Source organism: Suricata suricatta, chromosome 3 (genome assembly GCF_006229205.1).
Source record: "Suricata suricatta isolate VVHF042 chromosome 3, meerkat_22Aug2017_6uvM2_HiC, whole genome shotgun sequence".
NCBI lineage: Eukaryota > Metazoa > Chordata > Mammalia > Carnivora > Herpestidae > Suricata > Suricata suricatta.
Window position 1 is genome coordinate 147,791,770 of NC_043702.1, and position 20,891 is coordinate 147,812,660.

The 20,891-nt window shown below is 43.8% G+C and overlaps 2 protein-coding genes across 5 annotated transcripts in view; both read left to right on the plus strand.

The window, feature by feature from the left end:
- The window catches only part of NAV1 (neuron navigator 1), a 179,536-nt gene extending 173,367 nt beyond the window's left edge, over window positions 1-6,169 (plus strand). Inside the window, exon 32 of the mRNA XM_029935451.1 lies at window positions 1,393-6,169. Coding sequence (XP_029791311.1) covers window positions 1,393-1,488 — 96 coding nt within the window. The 3' untranslated portion in view covers window positions 1,489-6,169. The remainder of the gene's footprint in view (window positions 1-1,392) is intronic.
- Window positions 6,170-10,033: 3,864 nt separating this feature from the next.
- The window catches only part of IPO9 (importin 9), a 50,431-nt gene continuing 39,573 nt past the window's right edge, over window positions 10,034-20,891 (plus strand). For 2 of the 4 annotated variants that reach the window (XM_029935452.1, XM_029935455.1), the window contains exon 1: window positions 10,034-10,243. In XM_029935452.1, coding sequence (XP_029791312.1) covers window positions 10,081-10,243 — 163 coding nt within the window. In that variant the 5' untranslated portion in view covers window positions 10,034-10,080. Of the gene's footprint in view, window positions 10,244-18,865; window positions 19,108-20,891 lie in introns of those variants that run through there. The other 2 variants (XM_029935453.1, XM_029935454.1) reach the window with 2 other exon arrangements.

Consider the following 20,891-nt stretch of genomic DNA (forward strand, 5'->3'; position numbering starts at 1 on the left):
TGGTATCTAGAATATATATAAAACTTTCCAGGGCGCCTGGGTAGCTTCGGTCAGTTAAGTGCCCAACTTAGGCTCAGGTCATGATCTCAGGGTTCATGGGTTCAAGCCCTGCATTGGGCTCTGTGCTGACAGCTCAGAGCCTGGAGCCTGCTTCGGATTCTGTGTGTCTCTCTCTCTCTGCTCCTCCCCCACTCCTGCTCTATCACTCTCTCTCAAAATTAAATAAGCATTAAAAAATATTTTTTTTTAATTTTTTTAAATTTCCAAATAGAAGAATGGACAAAAGATATGAATAGGGATTTGACTAGAGGAAGTGCAAATCGCTAATAAAAATCCATAACCTCTCTAATAATTGTGGGAATGCACATCAAAGTAAGGAGATAATCATTTCACACTGCAAAATAGTGTGTATGGAATCACTTCCTACTCAGCTGGTGGGAGCGTTCATCAGCAAAGCCATTTTAGAGGATAACTTAGCAATGTGAATTAAAGTTCAACGTGCACAACTTCTGTGACCTTGCAAGTAAGAAATTCTTTCACATAATACACTTGCATTTCAATTTTGACTTCGTTAAACATGCAGTTATTGGCATTTTAAAAAGCCATTAAACTGGAAGACTGTTAGTGATCATGTAAATACAAGGGTGGAGAGCAGATAGAGAACCTGCCAGGCGCACTTAGCTGAAATGGAGGGTCACAGTCTTGAGGAACTAGTGGAGGAAAGAAGGAAGGAGGAACTGAAGAGTTTAGACTTGACATGACGCACTACGGTATATGAGCCAGGGGGAAACTGGCTTACAATAACACTAAGTGTGTGCAGTTAGTGTATATTGGAAGAAGTTGACAGACACAGACGTTCTTAGGGCCACTTTGCATATCCCTCCCAGTGTAAGCCAGTGTGTGCAGGCCTTCTGTCCTTTCCTAGATTGTGAGCGCCCTGGAGACAGAGGGGCTCTCTACTGTTTGGACATCACCTTACAGATAGGGCTTAAGTAATCATTGCTGCTTTTTCTTTCTTTGCTTTTTGGGGTTTTTTTAAGCTTATTTATTTTGAGAGAGAGAGTGGGTGCAAGGGAAGGACAGAGAGAGAGGGAGAGAGAGAAACTCAAGCAGGTTCCATGCCTTGAGTGCAGAGCCCGATGCAGGGCTCCATCTCACAAAGCTGAGATCGTGAGACCTGAGCCGAAACCAAGAGTCAGATTCTCAACTGATGAAGCCACCCAGGTGTCCCCTCATTGCTGCTTTTTCATGAGCCACATGTACACTCTCTGGGCTCTCAATCACTTACAAACCAAGGATCCCACCCAGGATCTAAATTGTTTTAAGGTTTCCCTTCTGGGGGTGGGACCCTCAGTCCCAACTCTCATTAATCCATCCTTTTGCCCTTTTCAGATGGCCATGCTGCTGAAGCTTCAAGAAGCTGCCAATTACATTGAGTCTCCAGATCGAGAAACCATCCTGGACCCCAACCTCCAGGCCACACTTTGAGGGCCCCACAGTCCCTGTCACCCCGGACAGCAGAAAGGCTGGCAGCAGTGACGTTCTCTCCTCCTCTCCCCTCTCTTCTTCCAGAGCACTGGCTCTCCGGCCCAAGAGGAGAACAGGAGGGGGAGGAGGAGGTGAAGGAAGAGGGCAGGTTCTTGGTGCTGCACCTTCGAGAACTTCCTAGGAAGGACTGGTGGGGTGGAGTTTGGAAACTTGTGTCCCTTAGATACATTTACTGGCCTCCTCTCATGACTTTGGGGAAAAGATGATTCTGGGTCTTTTTCCTTGATTTCTTGTCTCAATTAGAAACTCCTAGGCTTTCTGGGGAGGGGTTCAGAAGACATCAGAAAAAACTGCAGCAGTTCCTAAAGGATTCTCGTGAACAGCTCCAAGAGAGACAGCCCTGAGCAGGGAGATCTGCGGGAGGTGGAATTTCTCGCAGACCCTTCCTCTGTCACCTCTGTCACCACTGCCACTAACTCTTCCCCCAGAGATCTGGCTGGAGCCCAGAAAAAGAAGCATGTGGTTTAAAAACTGTTTAAATCAATCTGTAAAAGATATTTAAAAAGAAAAAAAAAAAGGAAAGATGAAGCTGGAGAGAGAGGAAACAGTTGCCAAGGTAGAGAGAGTGCTGCCCGTCCCTGGATGACGTCAGGGAGGATGACAAGATGGTTGCCACACCACAAAAATAACATTCCAGCCTTCAGAGAAAGACTGCTAGCCCCGTCTGGCACCCTCTAATTTAACATGCATGACAGTCAATAAACCCTACTTTTTTAATTTTTTATTTTCGCTTTTTGTTTTGTTTCTTTTTTTCCCTCCTCCCCTGTGCCTATTTATTTTCCTTTTCTCTCTTTCTTTCTTTCTTTTTTATCCCCTCCCTCTCCCCCCGCCCCCATTTCCTGTAATGTCCACCAAATGCTTGGATTGCTCTTCCTGAGCCTAGTTTGGCTTTGCCAAGCGGGTTTTCTCTGGAGAATCCGATTGCCATCTAACTGGCCCTAGCTAGACACCTGCCACACCACTATCTCTAGCATCCTTGGGACTTGTAGGAGACATGAAGCATCAGCTCAGACAGAAGTAGTAGAAGAACCTTGACTTCCCTTTTGAGAAAGCACACATTTTGCCTGAATGCTCAGCTGCCAGCTTCTGACTTAAAAATGTATCACCCCATGTGGATGGAAGATCTACTCTGAGCTTCTCACTGGACTGGGAAGAAAACCAGGACACTAGAAATATTCGTTTGTGTCGTGGCCTGTTTGGCTCCTCACTACCCCATTCTGACAGCAGCCACTCTGCTCAACTAAATCCAAAATCCCTAGCTGGCCTTTACTATTTGTTTCTGAGAAGTAAATATTCACTTATAAGAGACTGGACATCCGTAGGACATACTCCCAATCAGAATAGAAGGCTCAAGGAGTTTGATTTGGTGGCAAAGTTCTGCCTTCCAGAGGGATCCACCTTTATAGCAGAAGTCGCCCCAGAGGTCTGGCAGTCTGTACGCCTTCATTCAACAAACACTTATTGAGTACCCACTGTCTGTCAGTCACTAGGTTTAAAAAAAAAAAATGACGAGACTTGAGCCCTTATGTTCACAGTCTAGAAATCTTAACCTCCATTCAATGCCCATCTTCTTATCTAGACCCTCAGGATCATCTAAGAAATGTAGCCAAAACCCAAGTTGCCGGCTAGAAAGAAGCCTTTGACTAGACGTCCCATACATGGGGGGCAGAAGATCTGGGATCAGTTAAGATGGACCCTGAAGGACTGCAGAATCTTGCTTTATCTCAAGTGGGCAAGTTCTCTTCCTGCCATTTCTGGAAGACCCCGTGGGACCAGATCCAGGCTGAAGTGCCTGGTGAGGACAAAGTCTTAGGGTTCTGCAGATCAAAGATCTGTGATCAGCCTGGGCCCAAGCATTTGTTCTTCAGATTCCTAAGTAGCACAAGACCTTATCAGGACCTATAGGCATACGAACCTGGACCATCCTGTCCTACCCAACCAAGGGATACATGCATCTGACTCTTCACATCGGGATATTTCCATTTAGGTCCAGAAGATGGTTCGAGTTGCTCCCCAAGAAAGCTTCTGCATTCACCTGGTAGCTCCCAGGGATGACAGGGTCCTCTGTAATGGAGACTATTATTGCTTTTGCTGCTAAGTCCATGAGCTGTGAAGATCCCCAACCAACTCAGCTGTAAAATATGCAATTCTGTGGTGGGAAGAGGATGTTTGTGCAAGGATGGTGCTGAAATCACTGCCTTAAGGTCTCTGCTGTGCAGAATGAGGACACCCCAGAGCTGGGTGTTCTCACTTGGAAGGAAGGGAAGACCAGATGGGCCTTCTTTGGACCGAGGCCTCTTCTGAACCCTGTCCTTAGCTCCAGTCCCATGGCAAGGCTCAGACTTTTAATGCCAACTTGATCAGGCAGGTGAGCCCTTAACTCTCTATTTTCTGGTGCTGCCCAGCCAGTGCCTTCTAGCATGGATGTTACTGGCTACTTGAGAAAAAGGAAAGGGGAGAGCCCCTTCCTCCATTCCAACTGCCTCAGACCCTCAAAGGGATTCTTGCCTCCCTGGTAACCATGGAAACCACCATGAATTCTCCTTGGATCCTCAGCAGGTTGATTCTGGAGGCCTCTCCTGGTGTGAATTTTAATCTCTATTCTTGGGACCCACCACCCTCTACTCTGAGTTGACTGCTGCATTCAGCCCAGGTCTCTAGTTGCTTTCCTCCACAAAGTGTGTCCCCATCTAATGAGGCAGCACTGCAGCCTCAGCTTTCCCTCTGGAGCCTGGGACCCTGTTTACAGTTGCACACTTGGGCCCCTCACTGGGGGGATCCATCATCTCACCAAGGAATCACAGTTATGTGGCAACTGCAAAGGGTTGAGCCTCCTCATGGTGCTATAACCCCTTGGGGCGCTCATCCAGACTTCTCTGAAGCAGAAAACCTGAGCTCCCCGCTACTGCCCTGGAATTAATGGCAAGAGCAAATCCACGGCATTCTCTCCTACCTACGCACCTGCTTCTTAGTTGAGGCCACTGGGATCCCTCCAAAAGTGAAAACTGGGTCCCACAGCTAAGTTCTCAGCCTGCAGGCACCTTCAGAAGAACTCAGCCTGTCTAGGACTGGGATGTGTGCTCTCCCCTTCCTCTCCAGACTCTCAACTCCATTCCTCACCAAAGTGGGCTAGCAGAGGACATGGTCAAACCCAAAATCACCTTCTGAGGAGAGCCACAACTGCAGGAGAGGTTCCTGAGCAGAGTCCCTCTCATTTCTGGATGAAGACGACCAACAACACATTTTGTCCAGTGTATGTGTTTCTCAATCCCTGCCTAGGCATTAAAAATAAAATACCAGGTAATTGGAGGCTAATATGGGACCTGATGTCTGTGTGTGTCTCTCTCTCTCTTCCATCTCTCTCTCTCTCAAGAGCAGTTTGCTGTTGCTGTTTCCTATCTTCTGAGGCTTCAGAATATTTTTTTAAAAATCTATGCTTTGTGGCAGCTCTACGGTGCTTATCTCTGTCTTTGTGTGAATCCTTATACCAACGTCTCTTTCATGTAGTCTAACCATGGGAAGCTAGAGGCTACCAAGGAAGAAAGATTTGCTGTCCCTGGACAGACCCTGCAGTGAAGTCCTTGTTGACTGCCATGCTACATTTGGTTTTAAATTACCAGCCTTCTAACAAATCTATTCAGACTCCCTCAGGATTTGAGACAAAATAGTGACCTTTTTTTGTTCTTTTTCATTTCACTTCTGGTGTCTTGGTTTTCCTGGTTTGCAAGATTTCCAATGGACCTAATCTCCCCAGGTCTTCACTTCTGGCTCCCTGAGACCAGCATCACGCTATTCAGAGGGAAACCCCCTTTTAGTCTCAGATGTAACTAGTTCGTGTACTATTACAAAAAAGTGGGAAGAGAAAAGTCTGCTCTTCCTCACAAACACCTCACATCATCACCTGAGATGACACCCAGATACAGAAAGTCTGCTTATAGGTAAAATGTGCCAGACCGAGTGAGACTTGGTCCTACAAGGCAGCGTCAAGAGACCTACGGGAGGCTCTCTGGCTTCTTTATTGCCAGGGTGTTTGGGGAAGGAAGATGTTCTTGTCCTAATCACATGTTTCTCATAGGGTTCAAGTGCTAAAGTGATCTAGATCGCCAAATGTAACTCGTCCTCATAACCACTTTTTCTTATTCCTGGCCTGTAGCTAAGCTAAAGCTAATAAGTAGACTATAATAAGTCAACCCCACAAATGGGGTGAAATGGGTTTTTCCAGAGGGTTTACTGATGCATAGACTGATTTAATGCTGGTTTGCTCTTTCTATGACTAGTAACTACTAGCAAGTTATGGTTCCACTAAAGAGGCTGTAAGTAATAAAATGGTCTTAGGGACACTGTGTTCCCAAAAGGCCAATGCCTGAAGATACTGCCCTTTATACTTGAATCGGCTTTGTATATTCGTGAGTCCTCAACCAACCTGATCAGGGACGTATGGCTCTCCCCACTGCTGACGATCCACGTGTACATGTGTGCTCAGCCTAGCCTTGGAAGCAAGCACTGCCGGCCATGGACCCTGGCAAACAATAAACTGGAAGATAAGGACACCAGTAGAAGCTGCACAGAGACCATTAATGCTGAAAATTAAACCTATGTATACTGGGTCTTCCCAGTTTGATGTTTTGGCTATTTTTCTTCTTTTAAATGTTTACTCTTAAGAAAGAGAAAGCATGAGCAGGGGAGGGGCAGAGAGAGAGGGGGAACAGAGGATCCAAAGTGGGCTCTGTGCTGACAGCAGAGAGCCCAAAGCAGGACTCGAACTCAAGAACCATGAGATCGTGACCCGAGCCGAAGTCTGAAACCTAACCGACTGAGCCACCCAGGTGCCTCTTGGCTATTTTTCTGAATGATTATGCCATGGAGAATTTTCTGTGACAAGAGTGGTCAGGGAAGTAAGCGAACCCTTGGTTCCTTGATTCAACTCTTTCATTTCTTAAAATAGTGGTTTTCAACCTATTTGCAGACCAGCAACAGCAAGCATCTGGGAACTTGTTAAAAATGAAATTCTCAGGCCCCATCCATCTCAGACCTACTGCATCAGAAATGAGGGAGAGGGCCCAATAATTTTTTTTTTTTTTAACAAACCCTCTTGGGGAAAGGGAAAGCCAAGTAGCAGAGTCCCGACACTGAGGGTCTTTAGGATTGAAAACAAGAAGGTCACTGGTTATAATTCAGACTTTAACATTAATTTCAAACTCTTGTGCTTCTTTGTGTTTCTGTTTTTCCTTTTATTTAGCACAGAAAGAAAATACCTGTGTGCCTTTGGGTAGACATTAGAGGGGATGTTGGCCTCTCTTCTAGCTGAAAGCAATCGTCAGAGAAAAATATGGCTCTGAATTTTTTACCTGGGAAACTACTGGGCTGTAGCAGAAAAAAAGCAGTCAGAGGTCTCCTCCAGATTGCTCTTCTGCTAAATTATTTGTGTCTACAGTGAGCCTTCTTCTGATTATATAATAGGATAAGAAAAGGCAGAAAATCTCATTTGTATTTCCATGGCAACTTGTTCTCTTAGCAACATGCCCCCTTCTTTAGTTGAGTTCTAAAGGCACTGCTGGGTCTGAGAATCTGGCCAGAATCTCCTTCCCCAAGGCAACTGGAGGATTCCAGGACCCCAGGGAGACCCCTTCTCCATGCTCTGCTTGGCTCAAAGGAGAGACTGAAGCACAATAAAGATGTTGGACTGGGGCACCTAAGTCCCTGGGCTCATCCTTTCCTTCCCCACATCAGGCCTTGGGTACAGAACTATTTAGCCAAAGTGATGGAATCAAATCTTTAAACACACACACGCACACACACCTCTGAAAGGAGCTTATCTTTCCAGATTCACAGGCTAGCTGATGGGGCCATAAGGTAGATGACGCTGTTTACAACTGGTTCTGTCTCAAGTTTGTCAGTTTTCCCTGAGAGAGAGCTCATGGATAGAGGACAAATAAATGTGCTAGTACTAGGCTTCTTGAAATTTAGAACCAAGGGTCTGGAGGAGGAACTAAGGCTAGAAGAAGGCAAGTGTAAAACTATTGCACTAAAACCACCCCCCCCAAGTCCCCAAAGGCTTAATGATGGGCCTTTGATCATCTCCTGTGGGGTCTTCCCGCCTCCTGGCCATTTCTCGGAGACTGAATGTGTTGGATAATAAGCCAAGAGCTCCCATATCCCAGCCAGTGTCTGGCTACTGCTGTCCGGTAGCCTCCCTCTTAATGTTTTTTGTTACTGTTGGTTTTTGTTTGTTTTTATTTTAACAGAACAATCTTTTTTTTTAAATGAATTCCAACCCCTACTAGATTTCACCCCCATCCTGTTTTAGGCAGCACTGTTTATGTGATGGGAGTCTGTGTTTCCCAAATGCATGCTGACCCTCAGGTGGAAAGTGGGCAGGAATTTTTGCAACAGGGTTGTTGTTGTTGTTGTTGTTGTTTTTTAATTTATTGGACATAAAGCCCCAAACCAGGATATGTGTGTGTCTGCGTATTTGTGTTTTTCCTCATTTGGCCCTTGCCTCTTTTTCAGTCTACCCCCTTTTATACCTAGTGTAAAGAAAGCAAATTTGAATCTGGAGAGCAAACCGTTGTATATAGTTGCGGTAACAATCATGAAGAGAGCTGGGCTGTCTGCTCAGTAATTCGTTTTAAGAAACACATGGGTTGAAAATCAAATCCATGCCAGGCCAGCTGAAGAGGCCTTCTTCCATTACTGCCAGAGGCCCCTCTCATGTGGTTCCTCTGTCCATCAGGCTTGTCTCCTCGCAAGATTCATCTGTTCCATGCCATTTGCGTTTCAATAAAGTTATCTCTCCTGTATTGTCCACTGATTCTCTCTAGTTCCCTCTCTGTCTGGTTTCTGTCTCCATTTATCTTGTGGCCCATTCCTTGATCTGCAAGGTGAGACTACTAGTAGGTGGCCATTTGCCTAACCAAGAGGTAAACCTCATCTGCCTGGAAATGTTTGATCCTCAAATCCTAAGCAGGAGTTCTGGACCCTTTTGGTTGGGGAAAGGGGCAGATGTGGTTCCCACTTGCATGTTCTGGACATCGCATCCTTCACCAGCCCAAAAGTCAGGGTTCCTGAGCCCTCCACCCACTGCCACAATGTTTGAAAATCTACCACCCTCTGGACTTTCCTATGTTTTCTTCCAGGGGTAAAGGTGAATTAACCTATGGGAAAAGAAGCTGTTCTAATGGAACAGAAGTCCTCCAACTCCCTACTATGGAATTTCAAGGTCCAAGAAGCCATCTTTTCCCTATGAAATTGTGGTAACACAACCCACCTGTCCTCTAACATAGGAGGTGACAAATGTCGTTAGGGCTATCTTCAACTCAAGGAGTCAATCTTTAGGAAGAATATTCAGACAAACTGACAACCCCAGATCACTATCAATTTAGCAGCCATATCTTAGAACTAGGTGACAGATTGCCATCTGGTTTCCTCTGCCACTTGGGAATAAGAGTCAGAGTTCCTAGAAACCATTTTAAGGCACTCAACCTGAACAGTTTACAAAAAGCTACCTATTTCTCTATGCTCTGGAGTTTCTCACTCCCAATAACATGTCATTCCATACCTCTAACACTACATGCTCACCAACCTGCCGAAATTTTTTTTTAATTTGCAATGTATCATTTTATTTACATTCTGTCCTGCATTCTTAACTCCTCTCAATAATCCTCTCCACTTGCTCCAGTGTTTAGAATTATCTCTAGTCTTTCAGCCATTTCCTATGACCAGCCCTGGGATATCCATATTAAACTACTCTTGCTCCTTCATTCCTTAAACGTCCAGCCACAGGTTCTCTGGGGGAAAAAATAATTATACATTCTCAACGAATAGGATTCATTCTCAAATAGTCATTCAAGTACTTACTCTGGAGGAAAGAAAGAACATTTCCCACGCAGGTGCCCTCTCCTGGCCAGACATTCCAGTTTTGAAGTTGGGCTTAACTAGACTGGAAAACCAAAGGGCTGGGTGTTTTCTAGGTGACCACTCCCCACTGCCCAGTCCACTTCAGTTTCTTTTCCCCCTACCTTTGCATTCTTAAGCCTGAGATGAAGAGGCTCATTTGAGCCAATGGGTTGTTGCTGTTGTTGTTTTTCAGTGTTTGAGGGATGAAAAAGGCTAGTTTAAAATAGCTATTTCCAACCCAGAACTCTCCTTAAAGCCTGCTGCACCCATTCCCAGCTTACCTCCTCTCTCCTCACACTGAATCTTATTCCCGAAAGACCCATGAATCTAAAGTCCCATATCATGGCCTTTGTTCCAAGTGAGTTTACCAACTTGCTGTTCCACTTAAGAAATCCCCCTAACCTCTCTGGAGCTCAGTTTTCACAAGAAAGCGAAGCAATTCTTGGGGGACAGGATGCAGTTTCCATCCAAACGGCAGGAGGCGCTGTCTCTGGAGGCTTAGACCCATTCCCCGCCCCCTTCTAGCTCCCGCCCGACTCTGGCGCGCAGGCGCGGCTTCGCGGATTGGCCGCGCGCGGGAGCCGTCACTCAGTGGCGGGTCCCGGCCGCGGGGCTGGCGGGCTGAAGGGAGGAAAGATGGCGGCAGCGGCGGCAGCTGGTGCGGCCTCCGGGCTGCCGGGTCCAGTGGCACAAGGACTGAAGGAGGCGTTGGTGGATACGCTCACCGGGATCCTGTCCCCAGTGCAGGAGGTGCGAGCGGCTGCCGAGGAACAGATTAAGGTGCTCGAGGTGACAGAGGGTGAGTGAGGCGGGACCGTCACGAGGATGGGTCGGACCTGGGCCGGCCGTAGTGTCCGCTGACCGCAGCTCCGGACCGGCTGGGGACCAGGGGAGCCTGAGTCAGTGGAGATCTGGGCGCCGAGGCCCAGCAGGCAGGAGTGCAGTAGGAAGCGAGAGGACGATGTCCCCGGTGGCTGTGCAAGTCCCGGAGAGGGGAGGCGCGCCTGGAGGAGAGGGTCGGGAGAGGTGGAGCCTCGGAAGGGAGAGGGAGGGTGGAGACTTGAACAGCTAGATGGAGCCTGGAATCTGCAGAGGACCGAGATGGAGCTAGACTTGCTGCTTTGGAGGAAGTCGCGCGGTCTGAGAAATATTTTTGAATTCAGAACCACGGTCTTTTGCTGTCCTCTTGGCCAGCTCGGTTGTACTGGAATGGGAGTAAGGGGAGTTATTGGAAGCGGTGAAAGGGCAGAGCCTTGAGAAGGCGGCTATCAAAGCTTAGTAGATATCAAACAAGTTTCTGCCTACGAGTTACATACCTAGCTGGTCGTTTTTCCTCTTAGTGTTTGCCCAGAAATCAAAATCAGTGCATGTGCAGCGAATTCATCTTCCTGACCATAGTCCCCTTTCGTTTTCGAAGTAATTTGCACTTACTAAATACTCCTGTGTGCATTTCTATTTGGAGGAACTGATCATCCTTTGTCTTTGACTCTTTGTCCCAGTACTCCTGCTATATGCTTTAAAGTGATGGGGGAAAAAATAATAAACTATTGCTTTGAGATTGTCTGTCAATTTCCTGCTGAGTGGGCCTTTCACCGGGCCCCAGTGTAATCACTTTAGGAAGAGCAATTTGATCCTAAAACAGGAGGAGGGAAAAAATCCTCTTGGTCTTTATGTAAGAAATATATCTGGTTTGTTAGGGCATCACTGAAAATTCTGCAAATTCTTAGTCTGTCTCCCAGCTGAGCCGCCTCTTAAAGACCTCTGCCGAGATAGGGGAGATTGTCCATGGTCTGACCGGTCACACTCAAAACCTTGAGTTCGCTCTCCTACCGGGTTTAGAATTTTTTACTGAAAAGAACTTCAGACAAATCTCCCGTTAATTTTCCCTCACCACATGAGAGAGCTATTGAAAATGAATTTCCGTCTGTTAGAAATATGTTGAGATTTGGGGTGTAACAGGTTAAGGACCATTTTGAAGGCCTAACTGTAATTGTCATTGTTCTGTAAAACGTCAGACCCTACAATAGGAGCAACTGCTGGTTAGGAGAAAGCTGTTTGAGAACCATGCATAGATTGATTGGAGTTATTATAGTCTCCTCGATGAAATTTTTTTACTCACATTGTCTCTGCCTCCCTTGGATATGAAGGAGGAAGAGTGACAAAGCAAAGGAACCTCATCATGTTCAGGTTACTACTTGAATAAAATTGAGGGTCTGATGCCTTTCCTGAATGATAGCCAGTGTTCCTGGTGTCCCCAGTGTACGTCCAGCACCTTCCTACAAAAGATGAACCTTGGTGCATGTTTTAACTGTCCGATAACAGCTCCACTCGGGCTCTGATCCCTTCTCTGGCCAGTGCCATGGTCTCATCTAGGCAAAGCCTAGGGCTGTGTAAATTTCTGGAAATCTTTTTGAAATTCTAGTCTCTGACTTTTTTCATCTTCTGGGGTCTTGAAATCTAGAACAAAATTGCAGCGTTTTGCATTTGATTTAGGCCACTGACGGAGATAGACTGAAACACACACACCTTCACTTACTGGTAATATGCTGTCGGGCATGCTGTGCAACATGAAACGGCCATAATACAGTGATCTGCTAGCAGTGGTCTAGTACTAAGGCATATGACTCACAGGGTTAGGATGTGATGTACAGGGTTGGACCAAGTCTCTGGAGTTGACTGAAGTGCTTTGGACCCTTTGGAGGCTCTTTGTGTTCTTAAAATAAGTCCAATTCCTTATGTTTATTTAGACACAATAAAAATCCAACCCTTTCAGTAACCTATTTTTAGGTGGAGGGTGGTAATCCATTCCTCAGATATAGTACCTTGCTTCTCTCCCTTCCTCTTCTTACCGCCTTTAACAAGTTATTTTTTGCCATTGGGTCCAGAGTGCCTCCTGGCTTGTATTCTCTCTGAATCTCAAATGTTTCCTTAACATTTCTCTTTTCCACTAGCCATTGCCTTCCTTTACATGAAAATGTAGCCCCTGGCTTCCCCAGCCAGGATTTAGCCAACCATCCGTCTGATAAAACTGGGAAGATGTTGCTCCTGCTATTGTGTTAGAACATCCTGTAGGCCAAGGCAAGAGCCATGCTTGCAAATGAATGAACAAGATCATTTTCCACTCCTTTGGAGTTGCGTCACATTTCAGTTTTATCCTAGTGAAGAAACCTTGTTTTCTGGTCCTATAAAATGCACTTCATTAAAACGTGAAGTTAATGAGAAATATGAGAGTTGGTATCTACTATTATTTGTATTCTGATAATCTTTTGATCTTCTGGGTTCCCTGGGGCCCAACATCAGGGGACAACCAAATCTGGTTCTTTTCAGTTCTTCTGTCCCCTCAAATCACCACACTGTCTTTGTGAGTCATTTTTGTCTCACACGGGAGACCGGTCCCAGTGGATCTTTAAGATTAAACCAGTCTGCTCCCCATAACAGATACATGTGCCACCTTCCTTGGTTGCCAGGTGATTAACCCTAGTCTTGGAGCTTAAGTGGAAGAATCTCTAACTTTGAGGGAAAGGGCACAGGTCATTTGTTAACCCTCTAGTAAATGGAGAGATAAGAGAGGTTGACATGCTCCCACCAGATTCTTGGGTAGATGAGATTTTAAGAAACATTATCCTAGAAAATAGGATTGAGGTTGCTGGAGCCCAAAGTACATTCTGCTCCTGGTTTGAGAAGCATATTGAAAGTTTGAAAGTTCCTCTGTCACTATAGTATTCCAACAGATAATTGGTACCCCTTCTTTTTTTTTTTTTTTTTTTCCTTAGGAAGGTAGCGATTTTGAGTTTGATGAACAGACTTTGGAGGAATTTAGTTTTCCTTCAACAGAATAAAAATAGAAGTCTTAGAAGTCTGTTAGAACATTCCTCTAATTCTTGTTTTATTTAATACACAGAGTCATATAAAGCATTTTATAAACATAGTAATTAAAAAGATTGGAAAGGTTGTGAACTGCTGAAGATCTCTTACATCAAAGCCTAAAGTTCTCTACTGAACTTTTCTTTTTTGTCTCACTTATGATAAGATCATGACTTTTAAGAATATCATCTCTTTATTTTTGGTGTATTTATGCTTTACTTTCTTTTATATCTTAGAATGAAGTTTTTCCTTCTTTTTCGTCTTTTCCTTCTTTCTCAGTTTTCCTCTAAGAGCAGCAGCACCCAAGTGGTAGAATGTGTTGCTTTCATCATAAGCTCTAATTCTTCAGACCAGCATAGCAGACTTTCTTATGTAACCAAATTTAGACCCTAGATCATTTTCTTCTCTTAGTTGTTTCTTTTTGTCTATTAGAAATGAAAACATTTTTTTACCACCATTTGTCTTTGACTTAGTCTTTTCTGTCTTGCTCCCAGCAGATACATCACATAAAATACATTTTTTTCCCCTTCCATCACCATTATATTGAACTGGGGAGGGGGGAATTATCTCTCCCTCACTTTTCCTGGCATTCAGATGCTACCCAGATATCAGTGTTGATTCCCCCATCTTAGATGCTTAGAGACATGTTCCTGCTGGCTGGAAGTTTGCTTTCTGGTTCTCATGGGCACTTTTCTGGCTCTCTTACAGTATAGCGTAAGCACTGTCACCTGCGAAGGGAGCCCCTCAAGGATCCAGACGCACTCCTGGGCATGTGGCGGGCACTGAGCCGAGCGGAAGGCGGCCACGCTCGGAAAAAGGCCAGTGGTGGAGTTTTCTTTTTCCTTTCAGCTGTGGTTTTGTGGTGCTCATCAACCTCCATGAGAAAAGGGGGGCTTCTCCAGAGCTGTACTCAGAACTACCTCCTTTCCCAACCAAACCCTACTCACAGTTCTTCCGAGTAGTAGCTTCCCTCACTGTCAAAGCACTGCCAGTCTCATGTCTCTCTAGTAGACCCTTAAAACCAGTAGCATATGTTTCTTAACTTATCCTTTATCCTCCATGCTCTCCTTTGGATCTTCCCTTCTAAGCCAAGTTTTAGATAGGTAAGGTTTTTGCCTAGTGAGGTGAAAGGAGAGAAAGAGGAGCAAGGATAATCAGAGAGGGGAGCAAAAGAATAAAACACCAGAGAATGAGCTAGGGAAGGAGGGCAAAGGCTTTCTTGGAAAGGAAGTGAGAGGATACCATTTTGGGTGGATAAAAGTATATTCGGGAAAACCCGAGTCCGGGTGAAAACCCAGATTGACAGAATGGGTCTATCTTCCTTCATCTTGGGAAAAGGAACTAGACAAAAATGGCATTAGAACGCTAACTTCTTACAGCCCATTCCAATTTCCCCCTTTGACTTAATTGATTGTAGATTGAATCTTAGTTTAATCTGAATTGTCCTTTTCAAAGCAAGACAAAATAAAACAGCTTTGTATGTCTGTGTCTCTTGTACTTTTCCTGCCTTAACTATCCCAAAGCAAATTAGTCAGCTGTTCTTTCTAATGCTTTCTAAAGAAATTATGCTAAAGACACCAATCAGCAAAACTGGAAATCCCCCCGTACACACTAAATATAAGTAAAAGTACCTTTTCTTTATAGGTATACTTAGTTGTATTTCTTCAAAAATATATAGTGTCTGTTAAGTGAGCATCTATAAGTAGGATTTTTACTACCTAACAGAAATCAATGGATAGGAGCAACCATATTGATGGTTTAAAACATGCCAGAGAACTTGAGGATTTTTTTTCTGGCTTTCCCTTGTGTGTGTTAGTTTTAAAGCATACCACCACTATCACTCCCTGTAAACAATTATTCTTATAGCTTTTAAGTAAACTAAAGTTGCATGATATGAAAATCTTCTATAGTGACTGATATCTCTGTATTTCTAATGGGCATATACTCGAGGCAGAATAGGAAATACATTAAACAGGAAATACTATTAAATAAATAATAATTGAATTTCCTACTTCTGTTCCCCTATAATCTAATACCAGTGAGTTCTTGGTCTTTGAAATTTTGGGATTTCCAAACCAGAGCTGATCCTTTGGCCATTGTTTTTGAAACTGTGGGAACTAGTAGAAAAGAAAATCTGTTCTGTTTATCCAGTCTTTAGTTAATGGTGATTATAGTCTTTGAAGATTTTCTTTCCCATTAATGCTTTTGAGCAGAGTTATATTACTTGAACTTTCAAGCTTGTTCTTTCCCATGTGGAGGAAATAAGCTTTCAGAGAAATTTATCTTATAACGCTTGTTGTAAGTACAGATCCCCAGATTGACTTAGGTTTCTGTGCCCCACGTGTATCTTAATCTTCTGATGATCTCTTACTCTCACCATCCCTTGCGATCTCAGTGATGCATGAGGCAAAGTGATTAGCGGAAATTGGGGTGTGATCTTTGATGATCTTGATACTAGATCTTGTATTAGAGTGGACAGCTCCCAGCTATTGTGATCATTGTCAGAGTACTACCTTCTTCTGACACTGGTATGGAAGAAATGTATTCACACTACGCTTTCCTTAAAAAGGGTAGACTTGCTGTTCTCGGGTTAATGAGAAAGGATTGCCAAACAATGGCAGGACCTGTGTGTAGAGTTTGCCTGGTCTTCGTGCTCTAATGATTCTTCTCATTGGTACAAGTGATGACTGTCAGGAAATGCATGCTTCCTTGTCCCTTCTGTGAGCCTTAGTGTTGGCCCTACAACTATAACAGTATCTGTGCTTTCATTGAAAAAGGAATTATTCAGATTTGTTTAAGCTTCAGAGTCCCACCTCAAGTTTCAAACCCTTTCAAAAACTCTCATTTTTATACCTCAGTATCTTTTCCACATTCTATGAGTAAAGATTTTGTTCGTCTTGTTCCCATTTTAGTTTGTCCCTATAGTAATGATCCAAAAATTGTGCTTTTGCCAGGAACATTAACACCTATATCATAATAGTCCATGGAAAAATTGAAATATGTACTTTAAAAGAAAATACTGTATGACCCATGTAATTTATGAATATGTATAGATCATCCTGAATGATGTCACATAATTGTCACAGAACTGGTTGACTATTCCCAGGGAAGCTAAACCTGGGTGGACAGTGACTTCTAAACAGACTTGGGGCTTTAAAGTTAACATCCATCATCACACTAAGTATCTGAAGTCAAAGGAAGAGAAGTACCTTTACAAGTGCTCTTTTCTTCCTTCTTATTTAATTGGATTTCACACATGCATATTAGAGAGCTATTTTCCCATTGAAAGCTTGGTTGGTATCCAAGAGGCCTTGCAGAATTGTATCTGATCCATGTGTGTTTTAGTCCATTCTGAAAGTTGACCCCCCTATCTTTGGGTTGTAGAACATCTACTGTTTTTCCCGTTATAAATAGGTTTCATATGTACCAGAGTCTGAACTAGCCAAACTAATCCTAAAAATTAGAATGCCTTTCAGTATTTTTAGAGGTAATTCTGCAGGTTTGAAGTGTCTACTTGTGATTTAATTACTTGGCTAAATGCTGTAGAGAGAATATGGGTTCTTTTGTAGTGCTCTTGCAAAAATTATTCTTTCCTGATTGAAAAGATAGGTGCCATAAGATTGTATGAAAAACTGCAGCTTAGGGGCACCTGGGTGGCTCAGTCAGTTAAACATAGGACTCTTGATTTCGGCTCAGGTCATGGTCTCACCATTCGTGTGTTGGAGCCTAGCATCCTGTTCTGTGCTGACAGAGCAGAGCCTGTTTGGGACTCTCCCTCTCTCTCTTTCCCTCCCCCATGCATGAATTTCTGTGTGTGTGTGTGTGTGTGTGTGTGTGTGTGTGTACGCTCACACAGTCTCTCAAATAAGTAGATAAACTTTTAAAAAGCCTGCAGCTTAAGAGTGTAATAAGGATGGATTAAGAATCAACGGATTCTGTAAAGGGGCAAGACATAAAATGGAAAAATCAGTAGCTTTCATATGCACAAACAGTAAATGGTTAAAGGGTGTAAAGTGGTTTTTAAAAACCCATTTACAATAGCAGCAAAGAAGATTAAATACTTAGAAATAAACTTAATAGGAAATGTAAAAGAACGTATTGGGTGAAGCTGTTTAAACATTCCTGAAAGACTTAGAAACCATATGTTTGCACTCATAGGTCTAACAGGAAAACAGGAGGAACCTAATGGAGGACCAGGGGGAGGGGAAGAGGGAAAGAGAGCTGGGGAGAGAGAGGGACGCAAAACTTGAGAGACTGTTGAATGCTGAAAATGAACTGAGGGTTGGAGGGGAAGGGGGAGGGGGGAAAAGAGGTGGTGGTGATGGAGGAGGGCACTTATGGGGAAGAGCACTGGGTGTTGTTTGGAAACCAATTTGACAATAAACTATTTAAAAAAAAAACATTCCTGAAAGACTTAAAAAGTATACTTGAACGTAACTGCCTAATGAGTGTGGGTTTTGTTTTAGAATGATGGAAATATTTTGGAATTAGGTAGAGGTGGTAGTTGTATAACATTGTGAATGTACTAAATGCCACTGAATTTTTCATCTTAAAATGGTTAATTTCATGTTATGTGAATTCTACCTCAGTTAAAAAAGTATCTTTCAGAGCAACTGGGTGCCTCAGTCAGTTAAGCATCCAACTTTGGCTCAGGTCATGATCTCATGAGTTCAAGCCATACATTGGGCTCCACACTGACAGTGCAGAGCCTACTTGGTATTCTCTTTCTCTCTCTCTCTCTCTCTCTCTCCCCCCCCTTCCCTTTCCCTCTCCCTCTCCCCCTCTCTCCCTGTCCCCCTGTCCTTCCCCCACTTGCACACTCAATTTCTCAAAATAAATAAATAAACTTTTAAAAATATATTTATCTTTCAGAGGTACATATTAAAGCATTTACAGAGAAGTGAGGGGAAAAGTAGACTTGAACAAACGGAAAGACATATGCTATCCTTGGATAGGATAACTCAACATTAGAGATGAGTACACAAGTTAATTCTAAAGTGTATAGAAAAACAAACATGGAAGAATAGCTCCAAAGATACTGAAAAGGAAAGCTTTGAGGAGGGAGTAGGTCAACCAGACATTAAAACGTTTTATAAAGCCTCTATAATTAAAATAAACAGTATGGTGCTGGTACATGAATACACATAGAACTGTGGAATAGAATAGAAAGTCCAGAAATAGACAGAAGTACCTATGGACATTTAATATAGATACAGGTAACATCTCAAATCATTGTGGTAAATGTGGACATTTTAATAAAGGGTACTAGGACAACTAGGTAGGTTATTGGGATCAGATCACTATCTCATACCATACAAAAAAATAAGTTCCAAATGGATTAGAAATTTAAGTATTTAAAAAATGAAACCATGGGGCGCCTGGGTGGCTCAGTCGGTTGAGCGTCTGGCTTTGGCTCAGGTCAGATCTCACGTTCGTGGGTTCGAGCCCCGCGTCGGGCTCTGTGCTGACAGCTAGCTCAGAGCCTGCAGCCTGCTTCAGATTCTGTGTCTCCCTCTCTCTCTGACCCTTCCCTGCTCACGCTGCCTCTCTTTCTGTCTCTCAAAAATAAAAAAAATTAAAAAAAATTTTTTTAAATGAAACCGTACAAATTCTAGACGAAGATACAGATGAATTTTTCTTTAATTCTGGCATAAGGAAAGGCTAACTATAACTTGAAATTCAGAGACAATAAAAGATTGATAAATCTGACTCATAAAATAATGTTTTTAATTTGCATGAATCCTGAAGCAGAGGAGCAGCAGCAGCCAGCCTGGACCCCTTCACCTCCTCCTGCCCCAGGCAAGTGAGTTACAGGGACTACTCAGCCACACACAGGGGACAGCTTTACCCCTAAAGGGAGGGGCGCCTTAGTACCGGTCCTCCCAGGCTGTTAGAGGCCCCAGCAAAGCTAGTTCACATCTTTCCATCCTCCCAGGAACACAAGCAGGATCTCCCACTGGAACAAGGTTGAGGTCCTGCTCAACCCGATCTATTGAAGGAGTCTGAGACATATTGAGTCCCCTGCCCCTCCTCATGGCCCCACCCCTAGGGTTGAGTCAAAGGATGTTCCTAAAAGACCTCCATGCCAGCCCCTCTAGAAGACATTGATGCCATCACTTGTGGTTAAGAAGCAACAAGCAAAAACCTTTGTGTATGGTGAGAACTCCTGGTGCAGGGATGTGACCCTGCATGGAGGGGTGTGTGTTGAAGTCTTCTTCCTCACCCTTTGCCCTGTTGCTGCTTTGGGGCACTGACAGGAAAAGCTGCTGACGCTTCTCTCTGAAGAGAGGGCTGGATATTTCTCCTCTGGGCAGCCTCGTAGAGGAGCCCTGGTTTCCTGAGAGGCTCCAACTATGGCAGCCCCTGGGCTCCTTGCTGGTTGCCAGAAATCCCTGGGCCTAGACAGTATGAACTAACTTCCTCACCCTGAGTCCATGGAGTGTGTTTGGTATGGAGATCTAGCGGGGCCTAGTGTGTCACAGATGCGTATTTAAGCAAAATGATATGTGTATGTCTAGGAGTCTGTCACTGTTGTGAACTGGCCGGATCCAGCACTCAAAGAGTTGGTCTTCTGGGTGAGATAACTGGCAGAAGGCTGGAACTAACCTTCATTCCTCAGTGGGCCTCCTCATACCTCCATGGACAGCCCCAGAAGACAGAAGGGTACTGTCCTGAGTGCCTCTGCGTTGAGTCTTGCCTATGGAACAAGAGCCCCTGAAGACTGAACCTGGAATGAAAGGGTCAGGGACTACATGGAGAATAGCAGAGTAAGCTTCAAGGTCTGTCTTCAGCTGCTTTGGTCCCTAATAACCTTCACACATCATAGCTGAAACCAGAGACTCATACTAGCTTTTAGATGTTGACAAAATCCATTAAATTCTCTGAACTATAGCTCCCTACTTAATCACTCCAATGATTTAATAATACCTGCCCTACCTACCTCACAGTCTTGTTATGAAGATAAAACAAGATTAAAGCGTAAAAAAAATTTTTTTTTAAGGAACAAAGGACCAAAATCCCAGTAGAAAATTGGGAGGGAGATATGGACAGACAGACCACCACCCCCCCAAAGCACTCAAACATACAAAAAAGGTTTAAAGCAGTTATAGAAATTAAACAACCATTTCGTACCATTTCTTATCTGTTAAACTGGCATAATAGTAACACATTCTGTTAGTGAGACTGTGAAGAAACACCCTTAACATTGCTAGTGGAAATGCAAATTGGTACAGAGCTTTTGGAGGAAAATTTGGCCATACCTAACAACACTGTATAATGCACTTACCTTTTGATCCAGCAGACCCACTTCTGGGGTAGAAGGTACACCTTCAACAATATAAAAATACATATTATTTACTGCAACATAGTTTATAAAAGCAGAATATTGGAAGCAATGTAACTGCTTACGTTACATATGTTCCTATAGATGTATATATACATATTGTATATATTGTACATATATACCTATTCATACCTACATATGTATGAATAGGAGAGTAGTTGAATAAAGTACATCTATACAATGGTATGTTATACAGCTATAAAGAAAAAGAATGAGGAATCTCTGAGCTGATTGGGAATGA